At 36.3% G+C, this 20,269-nt stretch overlaps 1 protein-coding gene across 1 annotated transcript; it reads right to left on the bottom strand.

Moving 5' to 3' along the window:
- Positions 1-8,962: 8,962 nt before the first annotated feature.
- On the bottom strand, positions 8,963-9,298 carry LOC131858820 (uncharacterized). The gene has a single exon (XM_059212270.1). The coding sequence runs from the start codon at positions 9,296-9,298 to the stop codon at positions 8,963-8,965; it is 336 nt and encodes a 111-aa protein (XP_059068253.1).
- Positions 9,299-20,269: the final 10,971 nt, after the last annotated feature.

The following is a 20,269-nucleotide window of genomic DNA, read 5'->3' as shown; positions in this document are numbered from 1 at the left end:
ATAAAAACTCCATCAATCTTCTCTAATGAGCATTAAGATTGGGCTGAGTGAATATGTACTGCAAGCTCTGATGATCTGAATGAAGCTCAAAATGATGACCCAAAAGGAAGTGTCTCCACCTCACAAGTGCATGCACTACTTCTGCAAGCTCAAGGTCATGAGTAGGGTAGTTAAGCTCATTAGTCTCAAGTTTCCTAGACTCATATGCTATAACTCGACCCTCCTGCATAAGGACTCCTCCTAACCTATCCAAGGAAGCATCTATGCATACCATGAAATCAGTTGAGGGGTTTGGCACAACAAGAATATGTGCACTAGTGAGTGCCCTTTTTAGATCCTAAAAGGCCTTCTCACACCTTTCTGTCCACTCAAATTTATTTCCCTTTCATTGAAGGGATGTAATAAGATGTGTAACCCTAGAGAAACCCTCAATGAAGCATCTGTAGTACCCTGCTAGACCCATGAAACACCTGACTTTTGTCACACTAGTTGGCACTAGCCAATCCATAATAGCTCTGACCTTCGATGGGTTAACTAAGATCCCATCACCGAATATAACATTTTCTAAATATTTGACCTCTGATCTAAAGAATGCACACTTTGACAGGTTACCATACAACTGATTGTCTCTCAAACACTACAATACCTGTCTTAAGTGCTCCTCATGCTCCTTCTCATTCCGAGAATATATCAATATGTCATCGAGGAACACAATCACAAATTGGTCAAGGAAAGTGTGGAATACCCCATTCATGAGACTCATGAATACAGCTGGAGCATTCGTAAGACCGAATGGGACCACAATGAACTCATAGTGGCCATACCTGGTACGAAAAGCGGTCTTGTGGATATCATTCTCTACAATCCTCAATTGATGGTACCCTAACTTTAGGTCTATCTTGGAAAACACTTTGGCATCCTGAAGCTAATAAAATAAGTCATTGATCCTGGACAAGGGATATCAGTTCTTAATGGTCACTTTGTTCAAATGCCTATAATCCATACATAACCAAAGGGATCCATCCTTCTTCTTCATGAAGATTACTGGTGTGCCCCAAGGGGAGACACTAGGACAAATGTGACCCTTCTCTAAGAGTTCCTCAAGCTACATCTTGATCTCATTAAGCTCATTTGTGGTCATCCTATATGGTGCTCTCGAAACCGGCTTAGCTCCTGGTACAAGATCTATGTGGAAATCAATCTCTCTGTTAGGTGGCATACTAGGTAGCTCGGAAGGAAACACATCTGCAAATTCCTCAAGGATGGGATGATCATATAGGGAAGGATCCTTCTCATTCTCTTCATCTCTATCACTGATAGTGATGGAAAACAATTGACATCCCTTTCGCATGCTCTGCTTAAGCTACATAGAGGAAATCATACGAGGTGATACGGGCCTTTGAATCCCTGAAATAACTATGGAGGTACCCTGATTGTCCACACACTCAATCTTTTTCTGGTGACAATCCATCTTGGCTCTATGGGTGTATAGCCAATCAATGCCATAAGATCCTATAGGTGTGACTCGAAGGTCTACTAAGATGGTTGTACTCCCAATCTGAAGGTGACAACCCCTAACTACTGACTCAATAGACAGTCTATCTCCTGAAGCCAACTCCACTTCCCAACTAACACTTTGCCTAGATGCCACTAGCCCACAATGCTACACTACCAATGGAGATATAAAAGAATCTGTAGCTCTTGAATCAAACAAGATAGAAACACTGCTACCTCTGATCATACCTGCGACCTCTATGACTATGGCCTGATGCTCTGCCTGGCAGTTGTTAACCACTACAAAGACTCTATGGGACTTACCCATTTCCCCAACTATAGGCTTTGAACCTGCCATCCTCTAATTTCCTGCCATCTGACCCTGTGGAAACTCTCTCGCCATGTGCCCCATGGCCCCACAAGTGAAACAAGCACCATCTATTTGAAACTGAACACCCTATGGCCTAGAGTATCCCTGTCCTCTTGTCCTGCTTGAACCATTGAAACCACCCCTGGAGGACTACTGAGTGTGTGCTAGAGGTGTGTAAGGACCTTGTGATTGCTCATCCTACCTAGGACCCTCTGAATGCCACTGCTTGGGCTTAAATCCCTACTGGCCCTATGGAGGCCTTTGCCTCAGATTCTGTTGTGGCTACTACAATGGAGGGGGTTTAAAGGACCCTAATGAATTCCTATGGTTACCCTTCCGGTGGGGTTTTTGAAACCCAAAAGAGTATGGTATAGGGTTTTGGTTCTGATGTTGATCCCACATGTCCTATGATCTACCCTAGATCTCTTCCGATATCAAGGCCTTCTCCACGGCAAATCAAAGGCTCCCTGGAGCTGCCATCCTAACTGGTCCTGCTCTCCCGACGTTCAATCCTCTGATAAGTCAGTTGATGAGTAACTTCTCATCCTTCAGGTAGTCAACATAGGGTAAGAGCTCAAATAACTTTCTCTCATACTGGGACACAGAGAGACCCTTCTGTTGAAGGTCATGGAACTTGTCAATCCTGCTGCCTATAGTGTTTTGATAGGTACCTATCTTTGAATCTCTCTGTAAAGATGTCCCAAGTGATAGTGTCCCCAACTAAATCATTCTTGTACTCCTCTTGCCTCCACCATGTAGAAGCCATCCCTCTCAGAAGGTGAATGGAAATTCGTGCCTTCAAATTACTCTCATAGGGAAGCAATCCGAAGAACCTCTCTAGACTCAAAATCCAAGCCTCATCCTCTACCCCATCGGTAGATCCTACAAAAGATGGTGGCTAAAGACGTAGAATCTCTTTGATTTGATCCTCGGGATCACGAGGTGCTCTCCCAAAAATAATTGGTGCCACTACTAGAGGTGCCTCAATTAGATGACTTGACTTAGGTTCATGCTTAGCCTGGGCCTCTATACAGTTAGGAGGTGGACTCCTACTTCGCTCCCTAGCTATGGATCTATGACTCCTAGAATTTTGGTGTTCTGCCTGACGATCTATTGTTGGGAGTCTATGCTGAACTATTCCTATCAGGTTTTGAAGTGCAACCAAAATGTCTCTGTTGGGGTCAATCAGTTGTTCGGGAGGAGTTTCTTGATCCCTTTCTGGATCCGGCTCATCCGGTACAACATCCTCACATGCCATGCAAGCACATCTAGAATCCCTACTATGCTTACGAGCTTGTCGCGTAACTGGTGGCATCCTTAAATCAATAAAATAAAATAAAGTAAATAAATAAATAATAACAATTCATAGAAAAAATAATATTAAAAGTGAAACGTAATGGAGAAAGGTTCCTAGTGCTAGAAACCTTTCTCTGATACCAAAATGTCATGCCCAAACTTTAGGGCAATAACAGAATAAATTTTTTTTAAAACAACACAAATACATTAAATAATCTACATTTAAAAAGGAATAAATAAGTTTTGTCTTAACTAAGGGTTAACTTAGGGTTAAATAGACTGGTTTCCTAAGTTGATTTAATTCAACTCTGTGATTAATGAGTCAATAATTAGAGTAGACTAACTACTCCTTAAAAAGGGTTGTCGCAACTTAATTAATTAATTTTACTTAATTAATTTTTCCTAATTAAAATTCTCCCCAAAGGATCAAGAGATATTAACTATCTCAACCATATTTAAAATACTCAACACTAAATGAAATAATGTTATCTCATATTAAAAATAATTAATTGAACATACTCTAATACGCTTTTAAATTTAACTAATAAAGTTAACCAAATCAATTATAATATTTGCCAAGAAAAAAAATAATTTTATATTAAAGTCGAATTAAATCCCCTTAGATATTTAAATTCCAACTATTATATAATTGACCAACAATGACCTCATAGGTCAAAAGTTTACATTAATACTAGGGGTTAATTAATCCTACACATTTGATCTGATTAGGATCTATGACGATTATAGACGAATGCTTATAGCAATTACATAAGTTAATTCAAAGCTTTAATTAAGCAATTTAACACAATTGAAATACTTAAACAAATAAAGCATAATAAAGGTAATGAACTGAAAGAAAGAGAATAGAAAGATAGAAGACAAAACACAATTGATAATGGAATTCATCTGCGGGTTGGACTACGTCTCCGGGTCTGTCATGCCCAAAATTTAGGGCAAAAACGGAACAATTTTTTTTTTAAAAGATGCTAAATTTAATTAACAAGCACACTCTTGCGACAGGCGTTAACGAAAATTTCATTAATAAATTCGAGCTCATTCTGAAACGAACGAAGCATCGACATTCAGTTATATTCACATTGCGGAATAACCTACTGGTTTAAATTTTATCTCCAAAAGATATTTAAATTAATAGTTTTATTAAATTATTCATACTAACAGTATTAGGAGAGATATTTTAATTTTTCCTCCAATATGACTATATAGTCTTTTCAAATCTTTTCTTTAAATACCTCTATATAATTTAACCAAAATTAAAATCAGTATTAAATAAATATATACATATATACATATTTGATTATGCATATATTTATATATTTATATTTTAATTACTTATACAAAATGCTCAAATAAATTCATAAAAATTACATATATATATTCCCATATATATATATGGAAATATATATATATATATATTTTACTTAAATGGCAGATATTTTAACTCTAAATTTTAATTACCATTATAATGTCCTCATTAAAATCCATATTGTTGCCCAACCCTAATTAGGGTTCTAATTTCTTTTATAATTATTTACCACACTAAATAATATACTTATTTATATTTTTTTTTTTATATTTAAATTACCCTAGCCCCTTTCGGGCTAGGGATTAACCCCTTTTTTTTTTCTTTTTAACAGGCGATTTACATGCTGGGCCGAAGGCCTAACCAGCGGCCATGAATTCCAAGTTGCAGGTCACGGGGGGGGGGGTTTCGAGTGGCGGCTGGCCGCGCGCACCACTGTGTGAGCGCACAGTGGCGCCGCGGCACCACTGTGTGCCCACACAGTGGGCGCCGCTGGCGGCACCACTGTGTGGCCACACAGTGGCGGCCGCGGCCGTCCACTGTGTGCCCACACAGTGGGAGCCGCAAGCGGCTCCACTGTGTGTGCACACAGTGGGCGCCGCGCGGGCGTCCACTGTGCGTACACACAGTGGAACCCGCGGGGTCCCCAACATAAATTTTTTTTTTTAAAATTAAATTTTTTTTAAAACACATTAACATTTAAATATGTATATATATATATATATATAAATATATATATTTATATATATATATGTATATATATATAAATATATACGGTATTTACAAAAAAGTTAACATGCGTAAATAACAAGATAAATTTAATTCCAAATAAAATTTACATATTTTTTTTTAAAAGGGAATTATTACATGCAATCTTTTTTTATGCTAATAAAATAAAGGAAAAAGATGACCTTAAGATAAATCAAATATATAAAATATATATATATATATATCTATATATATATACCAATTTAAATGCATAAAAAAAAAAAACTTCTAAATTAAAGTTAATACAATCTATAGTATTCCACAAGGATTCATTATTCGTTTTTTTTTGTAATAAGAAATCCTTTAATATTTCTTTAAATAAAATATTCACATAAACCAACTTTTCTTGCTATCTAAAATACTTAAAAGCTTCCAGCTTAAATAAACTTCTAATTTGACTTAATTAAAAATACAGGTAAAAAATCTAAATGAAAACAGACTTTTTTATTTCCTTCATAAAACAAGAAGCTTTGCATGCATCACTAATTTACTTTCCTTTTTCAAATATACTAGAAGTAAAATCAAGCCTTTTCTCTTTCTTTAAAACATCTCTAATATATATACTACCAAATTCACAGAATGTTTTCTCTGAACAGTCACAACAATAAGACTTCAAATCTGAAATTACAAAATTACAACTTGCTTCTCTTTTTTTTTTGAATGAGGCATTTATTCACAACAACTTTAAAACAACATCTGCAACTGAATTCCAATATCTTCAAAATTCCATCTTCTGAATATCTTTCATGAATTTCTATCCTCTTTCCTCTGGATTTCCTGCATAATAGAAAACACAAATCTGACCACGGAGTGCTCACCTCCCAGCCTAGGCTAACTGGTAGCCACCCCCGAGCTCGGAGAACCAATTCCTAGACGGGTATCAAACAGGCAAACACAAAGAAACACAAACATACAAATATTCCAGACACATTCCCAACCTGGCTTTCACAGCACCACACTCTGGTGGTGAACATTTTCAAAGGGTGGTAGTGGACCAAATACCCTGAGGAGAATCTGCAAGTATGTAATAACAAGAAGCCACCTCATGGCACAAATAACATATCAAATCTCAACCCCATAATCCTTATGGCCCCCAAAGGCATTTTAGCCTTATAACCCTCCTTATGACCCCCATTGCACAAACAGGCCATGCAGCAAGGGTCACACAAAGATCCCTTGTGATCGCTCTCTAAAGAGAGTCTCTCACTCGAGGGCTGTCACTGCTACCACCCTCAAGATCCTCTTCTCTCCCAAGAGAAAGAGAGATCTTGAGAAAACTCCCAAAACACATTCATTCAAAAATCAAACCAAAAGTTTTTCAAACATCCATTTTCAAGAATACAGATTTCCTTCTTCAACAACTTTCAGAAATAAACAAAACTAGACATTAAAAGTAAAAATGAAACCAACCTTATTCTGCCCAAAGGTTATAATGATATCTGAAGAAGAGCTGCCCAGTCCACAATTCTTTATTTTTCCTTAATCAATTTCTTTATCCCATAACATTATTTTCCAAATTTTCTTCTGTCTCCAAAAATGGAGAGTGGGTGATTAATCAGCTATTCCCAAAAATCTTCCTTAAGAAGCTCACTCACTGAGTTCTCACAGGATTCTAAGAAAAAAATCAACAAAAGGAAGGAAGAAAGCAAAAATGCAAAAAGACTTTCCTTCCAAGAGGGAAAATCTGGATTTGATTTTCCTTCAATTTTCAATTTTCGCTCAACTCAAAAAAGCCAATTTTTAAAGCGTTAAAAAGATCATAATAAAGTAGAAACTTGCCTAAAATTACCCCTAACCCCTAGGTATACCTTATGGGCTTTAGGAAACCCTAAAAAACTACCCCTAGGTGTTCATTTAACCCATTTTAAACCCCTCTGAAGTTTATTTTCGGGTCAAACATAAGTTGACCACACCAAATATTATATTCTCAAAATATCTTTTTGACAACACATTATTTTATTTAAAATTAATAATAATTAACACTTTCCCATCAAGAGACAAGATAAAATATTAAAATTTAAATCCTCACATGTGTCAAGTGACACTAATAAAATACTTTTACAAAAATAAACATGAAATTGTCTCTTGAGGTTTTTACACAATAAATTTAAATAACACAAAACACACATGCAGCATATACTGATACGAATAAAATACAACACAAACGGGGTGTTGTCTCTCCAAATAGACAAACCCTGGCTTTACGAACATACATAAGTCTAGGTTTGATTCTCCGTAATTTTCCATGGTCACATGGTAAATTTCCTGCGCATCTCAATGTACACATTAGTACTCCCAAATATTCATATAAAATATAATTCAATAATATAACAATGCACATCATTACTTGCATACAATTTTCATCTGCACAGATTGAATACATCTTTTGTCAAGCAAATTCACATAAGCAATTTTCATCCCAATTCACATAAACTAAACATACATCATAGTTCTATATTCAAAGTAAAGTCCTGCAACTTCATTAACGACATCTATCATTGCAATATCATTCTATCTAATAATCATGTAGTGTTCTATCTCATAAAGCATGTAAGTAAAACATCAATTCATAGCAATGTTATCCAATATCCTGAAGTCATAAAAGTTCTAAATCTCAAAATGCATCAAAACAAAGTATCCATAGTAGTCTAAAATATAAAATCCACTGAATGTCAAACTGAGTCGAGGTGAGGCCTCACAGGGTCCTGCTCCAATAGGGGAACCGATCCAATTAGCTCCAAAAACAATTACAAATGTTACAAGATATTCCCTTCAAGCACAATGGCAACTTTATTCTCCAATGTGCAGGAATAATCAGCAAGCCTTCCAGTTCATAATCTCCTTCTCATCACCTAGATGATTTTCAAAGGCCTAATACCCCCTTTTATACATAAAATTAGCCATAATTAGGCTAAAACCACCAAAACCAAAAAATAATCCCGTAGATATCCTCTTTCCATTTTATGGTTTGGATTTTACTCCATTATTAGGGGTTTGTTTTTAACAAATAACCTTATTTAAATAAGGTTAGCGGTTTAAAGTAATGTTCAAATATAAAACATGCCAATATAATACCAAATGCTATACATAGCACAACGGCCGCCTGAAATTTTAGGAGGTCGGTGGTCAAGGGTTCAAACCCCACCGGCTTCTTTTTAAGTAGAAGGCGATTCGGATAAAGATTAAAATAAAACTGCCGCCTATAATTAGCATGTGCAAGTTGAGGTTTAGCGGTGAAGGTGGAAAATTAGTTTCAAGTTGTTATGGGTTCGAATCTCTCCACCCATTATCCAACTTTTTTTAATAAAATAACATGCAAACTGCCATAACTTTCTCATACGGACTTCATTTTTGATGAAACGAACATCGTTGGAAAGCTTTCGACGAGCTCTTTAATTTGAAACCCATTGTTGATCACTTTTGGGATGATTGTTTTTTACCTTTTGACTGCCTCCATACTTGGTTTGACCAAACTTTGACCGGCCATAACTCGGACGTATGGACTCCTTTTTTGCCTATTCAAGTTGCATTGGATTCAGGATCTCAAGAACTTTACCATGATGCTGATTTTTGGAGCTTTGGAGATACTTCAATTTTTTGGTGAAAATATCCCCTGGATCAAGCCTCCCCATTGGAGAGCTTTCGAACCTCTGAAAGTTTGATTACTTGGAAATTAAGTGAGGATAAAGTTCCCTCACTTTACCAATCTCCATCTAGCTTGCCTTTCTTGGATGCATCCCCTTTAGTCCCACTTCGAGGTATTCAATTGGTCCTCTTTGTGATGTTCTAACATTCTTGTCAAGGATAACATCTTCTGGCAACTCTGACATGTACTCTGGTGAGAGATCATCAACTAATGGAACCTGTATGTCAGTGTCTTCATCCAAGATCATTGGAGGTTCATACAACTTCAGATTCTCAACATTGACAACTGAGTAAATCTGCATGTATGGAGGAAGATTAAGGCAGAAGGCATTGGTACCGATCTTTTCCAAGATCTCAAAAGGACCATATCTGATTGGCTTCAACTTCCTTCCTTCAACTTGCATTCTTTCCTTGCTGATATCTAACCAAACACGGTCACCAACCTGAAAATGATGATCTATGCGATGCTTGTCATGGAGAGCCTTGTATTTTGCTTGGCTCTATTCCAACTGTGCTTCTCCTGCCTGATGGATTGCTACATTCATGAGAGTCATGAATGATGTTTTTCGTCCTTTTATTGATGATTTTGTCATAGTCTACCTAGATGATATTCTTGTATTCAGCAAGTCTTGGGAAGATCATGTAATTCATGTTAAAAAAATCCTTGATGTATTAAGGAAAGAAAAACTTTTTGTAAAGATGTCTAAATGCGAGTTTGCTAAGACATCCTTAGTGTACCTAGGCTATGTCGTAGGGAATGGTCAACTAAAAGTAGACCCTGCGAAGGTCGATTGTATTGTAAAATGGCCTAAGCCAAGTACAGTCATAGAAGTCAGGAGTTTTTTAGGTGCAGTTCAGTACTGGAGGAAGTTCATTGCAAACTTCTCTTTTATTGCTTCATCATTGCACGCATTGACCAGTATGAAGGCAACTTTTTAGTGGGGAGGTCCACAACAGAAGGCTTTCAACACTTTGAAGGAAAATTTAAGCACTGCACCAGTTCTAGCTTTACCAGATTTACATCAACCATTTGAGATTTGGACAGATGCGAGTGGGTTTGCCATGGGAGCTGTACTCATGCAAGGAGGTAAACCAGTCTGCTACCACTCTGAAACTTTTTCAGGCGCAGTAAGTAACTATCCCACTTATGATAAGGAACTCTATGCTTTTGTTCAGAGTGTTAGGAAATAGAAACACTACTTAATGGGCAAAGAAACTGTAATCCACACTGATCATCAGCCACTTCAGTATTTGCACTCACAGTCTAAACTGCAACAAAGTAGGCATTTTAGGTGGATGGGTTTTCTTCAACAGTTTCATTTGGTAATTAAGTATAAGAAAGGTGTCCATAACAAAGTAGCAGATATGCTCTCTAGGCCTCCAATTAAGAATGCTTTGATAATCCTTAAAAATAGCTCCATGGTTCATGAAAGTTTTTCAGGAACAATATGCTAATGATGAGAACTTTAAGGATATATATGTAGTTTTAATCCAAGGTAAACATGTAGAAGAAAAAGATTACTATGTGCAGGATAACTTGTTGTACCACTTGGGTAAACTATGTGTTCCTAAAGATGAATAGGCATAGGTGATTCGAGAAGCACATACCTCTTTGATTGCAGGGCATTTCAGGGTAAGTAAAACATTGGTTCAATTGCAGAAGTATTGTTACTGGCCTCATATGCAGGAAGATATTACAAAGTATATAAAGGGATGTGTAATGTGTGCAACTAGTAAACCAAGTAACAGGAAATTGGGTTTGTACACACCTTTACTTGTACCATCCCATCCATGGGAAAGTGTGTCTATGGACTTTGTGGGGGGTTTACCTATGTCTAGGAAGGGTCATGATTATTTGTATGTTGTTGCTGATCGGTTTAGCAAAATGTGTATTTTAATGCCATGTAAGAAACAGGTCACTGCTGAACTGACAGCTCATATGTACTTCCAATTTGTATGGGTTCATTTTGGGTTACCTACTTCTATTGTATCAGATCGATATTCTCGATTCTTAGGGGAATTTTGGTCATCTTTGTGGGGACTCATGGACACCAAGCTGAAGAAGAGTATAGCCTTCCATCCACAGACTGATGGACAGACAGAGGTAGTCAACAGGACAGTTGTTCATCTTCTTAGAGGTTACTGTAGCAAGCATCCTAAGTTGTGGGATGAGAATCTTCATTATGTGCAACATGCTTACAACCATGCAACACATTCTTCTACAAAGAGGTCTCCTTTTGAGACTTGCTTTGGCTACTTGCCAAAGACACCAATGGACTTTGCTTTTGGAAAGGACGATGTTGTAGATGGATGCCATGATGCAGAAAGGGATTTAAAGTTCATCCAGAAGGTCCAAGAAATCCATCAGGCAGTAGAAGCACAGTTGGAATAGAGCCAAGAAAACTACAAGACTCACCAATATAATCTTTAATATAATCTTTAATATAATCCTTTAATATAATCTTTAATATAAAACCCTAAACCCTAAACCCTAAACCCTAACATGGCATTAAAATACACATTTTGCTGAACCGATCAACAACAACATACAAATAATCATGACCCTTCCTAGACATAGGTAAACCCCCCACAAAGTCCATAGACACACTTTCCCATGGACGGGATGGTACAGGTAAAGGTGATTACAAACCCAATTTCCTGTTACTTGGTTTACTGGTTGCACACATTACACATCCCTTTATATACTTTGTAATAGTTTCCTGCATATGAGGCCAGTAACAATACTTCTGCAATTGAACCAATGTTTTACTTACCCTGAAATGCCCTGCAATCAAAGAGGTATGTGCTTCTCGAATCACCTGTGCCTGTTCATCTTTAGGAACACATAGTTTACCCAAGTGGTACAACAAGTTATCCTGCACATAGTAATCTTTTTCTTCTACATGTTTACCTTGGATTAAAATTGCATATATATCCTTAAAGTTCTCATCATTAGCATATTGTTCCTGAAAACTTTCACGAACCATGGAACTATTTTTAAGGATTATCAAAGCATTCTTAATTGGAGGCCTAGAGAGCATATTTGCTAATTTGTTATGGACACCTTTCTTATACTTAATTACCAAATGAAACTGTTGAAGAAAACCCATCCACCTAAAATGCCTACTTTGTTGCAGTTTAGACTGTGAGTGCAAATACTGAAGTGGCTGATGATCAGTGTGGATTACAGTTTCTTTGCCCATTAAGTAGTGTTTCCATTTCTTAACACTCTAAACTAAAGCATAGAGTTCCTTATCATAAGTGGGATAGTTACTTACTACGTCTGAAAAAGTTTTAGAGTGGTAGCAGATTGGTTTACCTCCTTGCATGAGTACAGCTCCCAAGGCAAACCCACTCGCATCTTTCTTGATCTCAAATGGTTGATGTAAATTTGGTAAAGCTAGAACTGGTGCAGTGCTTAACTTTTCCTTCAAAGTGTTGAAAGCCTTCTGTTGTGGGCCTCCCCACTGAAAATTTGCCTTCGTACTGGTCAATGTGTGCAATGATGAAGCAATAAAAGAGAAGTTTGCAATGAACTTCCTCCAGTACTGAACTACACCTAAAAAACTCTTGACTTCTGTGATGATGGACTGCTTGGACCTTTTTACGCAGGGTTAAATAGATTGGTTTCCTAAGTTGATTTAATTCAACTTTGTCATTAATGCGTCAATAATTAGAGTAGACTAACTATTCCTTAAAAAGGGTTTTCGCAACTTAATTAATTAATTTTACTTAATTAATTTTTCCTAATTAAAATTTTCCCCAAAGGATCAAGAGATATTAACTATCTCAACTGTATTTAAAATACTCAACACTAAATGAAATAATGTTATCTCATATTAAAAATAATTAATTGAACTTACTCAAATATGCTTTTAAAATTTAACTAATAAAGTTAACCAAATCAATTATAATATTTGCCAAGGAAAATAATAATTTTATATTAAAGTTGAATTAAATCCCCTTAGATATTTAAATTCCAACTATTATATAATTGACCAACAATGACCTCATAGGTCAAAAGTTTACATTAATACTAGGGGTTAATTAATCCTACACATTGACTATAGATAAATGGGGGGCTAATTAAATTCAAATTTCAAAAGGAATTTCCCCCTCATTTCATTTATATTAATATTTTAATCCGAACCCTAACAAGGGTTGATTTATTCTTTTATACTAACTCTTTCCTCTCTTTTTATCTTTTATTCTTATCAAGCTAACCCTAGCCCGAAATTGGGTTAGGGCTGCTTGTTCTAAATTCTTCTCTTTCTTTTTTTGTTGTGTGTTGAACAGGGCGGTGACATGGGTGAAGGGAGGCCGAAGGAGGCGGCCATGGTGGAGGACGGGAGGGGGGATTAGCATGGCAAAGGGTAGAGGGGCACTCGGAAACCACTGCAGTTACCCACATTGGCGACCGTGTGCCGCTCACTGTGGATACCCACAGTGGTGGCCCCATGTCACCCATTGTGGTTACCCACAGTGGCGGCCCCGTGTTGCCAACCGTGGTTAAGCACAGTGGCAGCAGCCACCCACTGTAATTGCCCATAGTGGCTGGCTAGGTTATTATTTTTTTTATAAAACATTAATATATATATATATATATATATATATATATATATATATATATATATATATATATATATATATATATATATATATATATATATATATATATATATCCCTGGGTTTTAACAACAAGCATTATAATCTATATTTTAGGGTACATATGTACATGAGTATTTTATTTTTTTGCAAACTATTCTCAGAATTTTAATATGAAAAAACCAGAATACTTAGAATAAATTAACATTTCCTTGATTTCCACATTTCTCATAGTTTATTAAATCTATTTATTTCAACTTTGATGCAGAATATGTATTATTCATTTTATTTTAGAATAAATACAACAGTTAGATGCAGTTTATTTTTTAAAACATTAGTCATAGTCATTACTATATATATATATATATATATATATATATATATTTAAATCAGTTTCTTTTCATATCTTCATAAATAACATAATAGAATAGCTTCTATTTTCTTTTAAATAACATATAGTTTCTCCTTTTTCTTTAAGTTAACTATAACTAGATTTACAAAAATACTTTCCATTTCTACATGTATTTTCCAGATTTGAAAAAAAATATAATAGCAATAAATGTATTTACAGAATAGAAAAATCAGCATAAATGATTTTATTTACAACTGCAATATAAACCTTTCTAAAATTCATTGGTTTAATAACAACAAGATGCGTTGTAAGATTAAATACCATTTCTAAGTTGCCTAATAATTTTTGGTGTTTAACTATAGACATAAATAAATATTTCTCCTCTTTTATTAAAAACTGCACTACTAGCATTTAGATAATTTCATTTCTTTTTTTCTTAGGGAATAACATAAAAGAAAAATGAAACAACCTAAAGCTACATCTATTTTTCTCTTTTAACATGTTTTCATTTTACTATTAAATAAAAACAGAAAGCAAGTTTATTTTCATCTTTCACAAGCAGTAAACAGAATTATTGAAATAACTCAAATTCTTCTTTACTATTTATTTCTTATAATGAACTAATCAAATAAATATGTTTATTACATCTTGATTTCCTTCACTAAAATAGGGAGATTACAAAGTCAAGCCTCATATTTATACCAAATGAGGGCTTACAAATACATCTACTTTCTTAATACAAAATAAAAATAGGATCCACTCAAAGATTTTCCTTCCAATCTTTTCTCAAACAAACATGCAATAAATACTTGTAGGTAGTGACTATGGAGGCTCACCTCCCAACCTAGGCTTAAAAAAAGCCACCCCCAAGCTAGGAGAACCAAGGCTAGACAAGATACACACATACAAGCAAGGAAAATCACAACAACATTAACACTCCGAACCCAAGGATAAACAATGTCACTTATGTGACTTTTCAAGTGGGGTGAAGGTGGACCATATACCTAGAGGTGAATTCTGCAAGTAGGAGATGATAATGCCATTGCAAGGCTGCAAAATAAACACATCCAAAAGTTCCAAACTTGTCCCAACAATTCCTTATGTCCCCCAAGACATACAAGCCAACAAACTCCCCATATGACCCCCATTGCATAAACAAAATACTATGTAGCAAGGGTCTCATAACCCCTTGTAAATCACTCTCTTACAAAGAGAGCCTCTACACTCATAGGCTATCAAACAACCCTTCACCCCAAGGCCACTCTACCCTCCCAAGGGTGAGTTTGGCCTTGAAAACTCCCAAAATAAAACTCAAAAGAATCACAATAACAAAATAAAAGAATCACATAGGGAAGAACTCAACAATCTTCCTAACACATTAAGATATCAACAATGAAATCAACTATAACAAGCAATATTTTCAAAACTACAACAACACACATGAGCTAGAAAAACAACCAAGCTTAAATCTGCCAAAAGGATGATGAATCTTGTAGAATAGCTGCCCAAATCCACTATTTTTTCCCCTCAAGACTTAGCCAAAAACCTTCCAAAAACTTACAAAAACTACTCAAGAATCTAAGTCTCCAAAATGGAGAGTGGGTGATCAAACTTCTCCCTCCCAAACTATTCCCTAAGAAGACACTCCTCACTCTTTCCAATCCTCTTAGGAAGCGTGAGGAATGTTCATTGGTTGGTCTTCCCAACACCTTACAAAATCTCTAGCCAAGGCACCTCAAAAAGGTAAAATGAATGGGGAAGAGAAATGTTACTCATGAGGAGGGTTGTCTAACCTAAGTAGGCTCCTCAAAAGTTAAAATTTGGCCAACTTGAAAAACTCAACTTTTTGGGTGACTAACAGTCCCTAGGGAGTGGACACATGGCTAAATTTTGTCGTCATCCATAGGTACATCATATGGCCCACTAAAAATGCCCCTAACTTGACCCTATGAGTTAGTTTAACCCCTAGAAACTCACCCAAAGTTTACCTACGGGTCAACCCTGAGTTGACCTTTCTAATGGCTCCCTATCCAAGACTTTCTTGGGACCATACTAGGATAATTGAAAAATGCATTGGTAAAACAAATTTCCTTCAAAGGGACATGTCATTGCCAACTCATCTTACAACACATGTGTCAAGTGATAGCACAAAAAGAATTACACATCACTAAAATACACATGGCAAATGCCCCTTTTTTGGAATTTATAAATTAAAAAATTTCCAAATTAAACACACATCCAAGCATAACATTTACAAATTAAAACACATTTACAAACGAGGTGTTGTCTCTCCAAATACACAACCCTTGGCTTCACAAACGCATATAGGTGTACGCTTGATTCGCCGAATATTTTCCATGGTCACATGGATTAATTTTCTTACACATCTCACTTTGCACATTAGTAATTCCAAAAATCTCATATAATATTATCATATGGAAAGAATACAATTCAAACATCGCATATAATTTCATTTATAACAATCAAGTTTCCAATTATCTACCAAATGACATCGTCATAATCATCATGGAATTAAATTGTTTATAGAGCATGCATCCATAATTTTCTAGCATGAAAATAAAGTACTGCAAATCAAAGTAATGACATAATCATATCAATGTTTTCCAAATACTAGATCATATAAAATCTATGTCCATAATGCATCAAAATGTAGTATCAATAGTAGGTCCAACATGAAAATAACTAAAATGCTATGATGGTTCGGGGTAGGGCCTCACACTAATTCTATCAAAAGGTTCTCAAAGAAGAAAAGAAAATACAAGATTGGGAAGACCAACCAGCGATTGACATATACAACAACTTGGTTCTTTCAAATCAAGTTAAATATGATTTAATTAACATTGAATGGATGATGAGAGATCTAGCTTGTGCCTCACAATTGGTTTTGCAAGTTTCTGATCAAGTTTAGTTTCAATTTATTTTTTTGTGTTATCTACTTGTGTGTCACACAATCATCCTATTATCATTACACAATCGGCCTTTCAAGGTCATGCAATCGCCCTGTCAGAATCACGCATTCGGCCTGACAGAATTACGCAGTCACTTATCCAGAGTCACTTAATCAGGCAGGTATAATCACGCATTCGCTTGTGTCAATTTTTGATTCTCTGTTTTCTGTTGATTTGAATTTTTAGCTAATCATCTATTTGCAGCCTATGGCAAATTTACAGAAAGGATCAGATTAGTATTAGATCAATTGCACTCATAATCTAATACTTCATCTTTTGGTGCTTAAAATAAACAATGGTTAAAATGGACATGTATGCATAATCTCACACTTCATCTTTTGGTGCTTAAAATTAACATTGGTTAAAATTGACATGCATGTATAACACTTTAAATTGGGCTTAAAATCAACAATGGTTAAAATTGACATGCATGCCTTCACATTTCAATTTGATGTTTAAAATGGACATGCACATGCATATTCAACACTTCAATTTGGGTTTTAAAATGAACGTGAATCAGGATGCATTAGATTAAATCACATTTGATTTTCTTAAGGGAAAGAACTTTTATCGTGTTTGGGGTGGACCTACTGTTGCATTAACTAACTTTCCACCTGCCTTCAGGGTTTTGGGAGAAAGGAAGGAGGTGATAATGACACCCAATTTTATTTTATTCCATGTAGTGAGGGGTATCTTTGACTAGGGATTTCATCACCCCACAAATATACTTCAAATTGGGATGTGTAGGGAATATCATCTCTCCAACATACTCTCGAGTGGGTTTTTCAAGCCGCTATATAAATATACTGATCAGGTGGCTAAAGTGTTGAGTGAATTCGATGTATGTGGGGGCCTTCCCTACACCGATAACCTCAATTAAAGTCTTAAGTGACTTTCTCTAAGAATCCATCATTGGATCGGGACCCCTCAAAATTTTACAATAAGAACCAACTTAGTAGCCCAAAATCCTACATTCTATGATTCCAAGAGTGTGGATCCTACCCCATAGATACCCCTCATGTACCTTGCATTATGAGACAAAAATCCCTCAGTGATAAGATCTTCAGATCTTAGGGCTAAGAGAGACTGGCATGCCCGAGAAGTGTGTGTCATGGAGTGGAGCAAGAGCTACTAAACTCTCTATCTGTCTGTCTTGTTTCAGTATTTTTCTGCAGGGGCCTCATTGAATGGTGTCCACTTTCTAGCCTAAGATTGTATTCTATTTATTTGTATGTATCATTGTATCAGACCAGTATTGAGTCAGTTCTTTGGGCTATTTTAGGCCCTATCCTACGTATCTCTGGATTCTCTGAGATTGTGTGAAAAACTAGTTCAGTCAGCTATATCTACCTCCAAACAATTGTTCTTAGATTTGGAAAACCACAAAACCTATCCTACATAGTGTTGGGACTAATTAAAACTGAGTCAAGTTTATAGGCCCATTTCAAAAATTTGCTCTGCATACCCAAATAAGTCAGTTTGAATGGCCTAGTTAGCAAGGGGGTAAAATGGAGCTGCTTGATTTTCAGAGGGTAAGGCTCGGGATTCATGTCCCACACCTTTCATTTGGCCTATTCAGTGATGTGCAACTTTCAGAATTCATTTTGGATAAGTTTATGAGGTACCCATTTTGAGGGGTGAGCTGGAAGTGCATTTTAGGCACAAATGCAGATTTTATGGAGTAGCCTTCTTTGAACGATTACATCTTTTGCCTTGTTGATCATCATGAAAAAATTCAAAATGGATTAAATTGTATGCATTAATGTGAGTCACCCTGCAAAATTTCAGGTCTTGACGAATCCATTTGCTCAGTTTTCAAAACCGAATCCGTTTGCAGTTTGTGTGTTTTGGCAAGTCCCTGTTTCGACAGCTAGTCGGAGCCCTGTTTTGCACAATTGTAAAACTTTCCTCAATAAGAATTATGCCAAAGTGTTTCTTCCAGGTTGATGTCAGTATAAATGGTGAGCTACGTTTCAAATTTCAAGTCCTTATGAATCCGTTTGCTCAATTTTCAAAGCTCAATCCATTTGTAGTTTGTGAGGTTTGCACAAGTGTAAAAATGTCCCAGTGAATGTCATGTCAGAATGTTTGTTCCGGGATAATGTTGGTATAAATGGTGAGCTACATTTCAAATTTCAATCTTTTATCAATCCGTTTGATCGGTTTTCAAAAGGACTCATTTTGCCATCAAATTCAGTTATCCGCACTTCCAGTGTTAGATCAGTTAATGTAGCCGTTTTGGTGAGCGCGCCGTTTGCATCCTGTCAATCTGGTGATCAAACTGAAAATTCAAAGATTTAATATGTACTTTAAGGTACCTATGTTTAAAATTTGAGGACCCACGGAGGTCGTTTGATATTTTTGAGAAAGGCATCATGTGTTGCCAGAACATTGACTTCATCAGGTCCGCAGTGTCGACAAAGCCAGTTGGCTGTTTTCGGAAATTAATATCTCTTCGCTCGGGACTCGTCTTGAGAAACTGTTTGGTAGATGTCATCCTTGTATATAAAATTACATGCCTGTTAGATGGCGAGTTCCAGAAAGGTGTTTTGACAGGTTTGAAAATTATGTCTTCGCGATTAAATGCGAAAATTATGGCGTAATTGCCTGAAGGATGTAAAATGCAATTTTATGATCCGAAAATGGTGCCGATCGATTCCAGAGGTGTGTTTGAAGTTCCTAAAGCATTTTGAAGGCCAATCACTTGAAAACAAAATTTTTTTTAGTCAGACCCACTTTGGGGCCGACCTGGCTCATGCCTGTGCTTTAATTTTAATGGTGAAATGTTCTTTTTCCTGGCAATATATGCGTCTCCATGACAGTTTGATTGTAATTCGCCAGTAGGATGGTGAGAGGCGACTTTAGTGTTGCCTATGAATTGATGGACATATATTCGAAATGAAAATGTATAAGCCATTAAAACTCTCAGCAGATCCAATTGATGGATTAGAACCTTCAGCAAAGTAGTAAATGGGTAAGATAGCGAACAACAAATGCAATTAAATTGCAATGTCCTCCCTGCTGTTTGTGGTGGTTGAGTGGAGTTTAAAAAATCTTCAAACAAATGCCAAAGTTCTCTACAGGCAATTGGGATGTAAATGGCTGTAGAAACATTCCAAGCAAATTTTATTGACAGGTTTAATGCCAGCATCTCCCTCTCCATGGTCATTTAAGAGGCCAAAGAAATTTGTAAAACAAATGCACTTCATAGGTAAATCCTCCCTGCACCATGTTGAAAAGGCATTAGCAACTTTCAAACAAATTAAATGGGATGTGTGGCTGCAGACTGAGGGAAGACTTCATAAACTCTAAAGCAATTGTGAGGGGTCATGTGGGCCATGAGACCTCCAGCAAATGAAATGGAAGGTGCATAATCAAATAGCACAACCTTGCTATCATCCTTGCCATGAGATGGAAATGATGGCAGAAAGTCTTTGCAACTTCCTTTG

This window comes from Cryptomeria japonica, chromosome 10 (genome assembly GCF_030272615.1).
Source record: "Cryptomeria japonica chromosome 10, Sugi_1.0, whole genome shotgun sequence".
Lineage (NCBI taxonomy): Eukaryota > Viridiplantae > Streptophyta > Pinopsida > Cupressales > Cupressaceae > Cryptomeria > Cryptomeria japonica.
The sequence above is the reverse complement of the archived record's forward strand: the minus strand, read 5'-3'. Positions and strand labels throughout refer to the sequence as shown.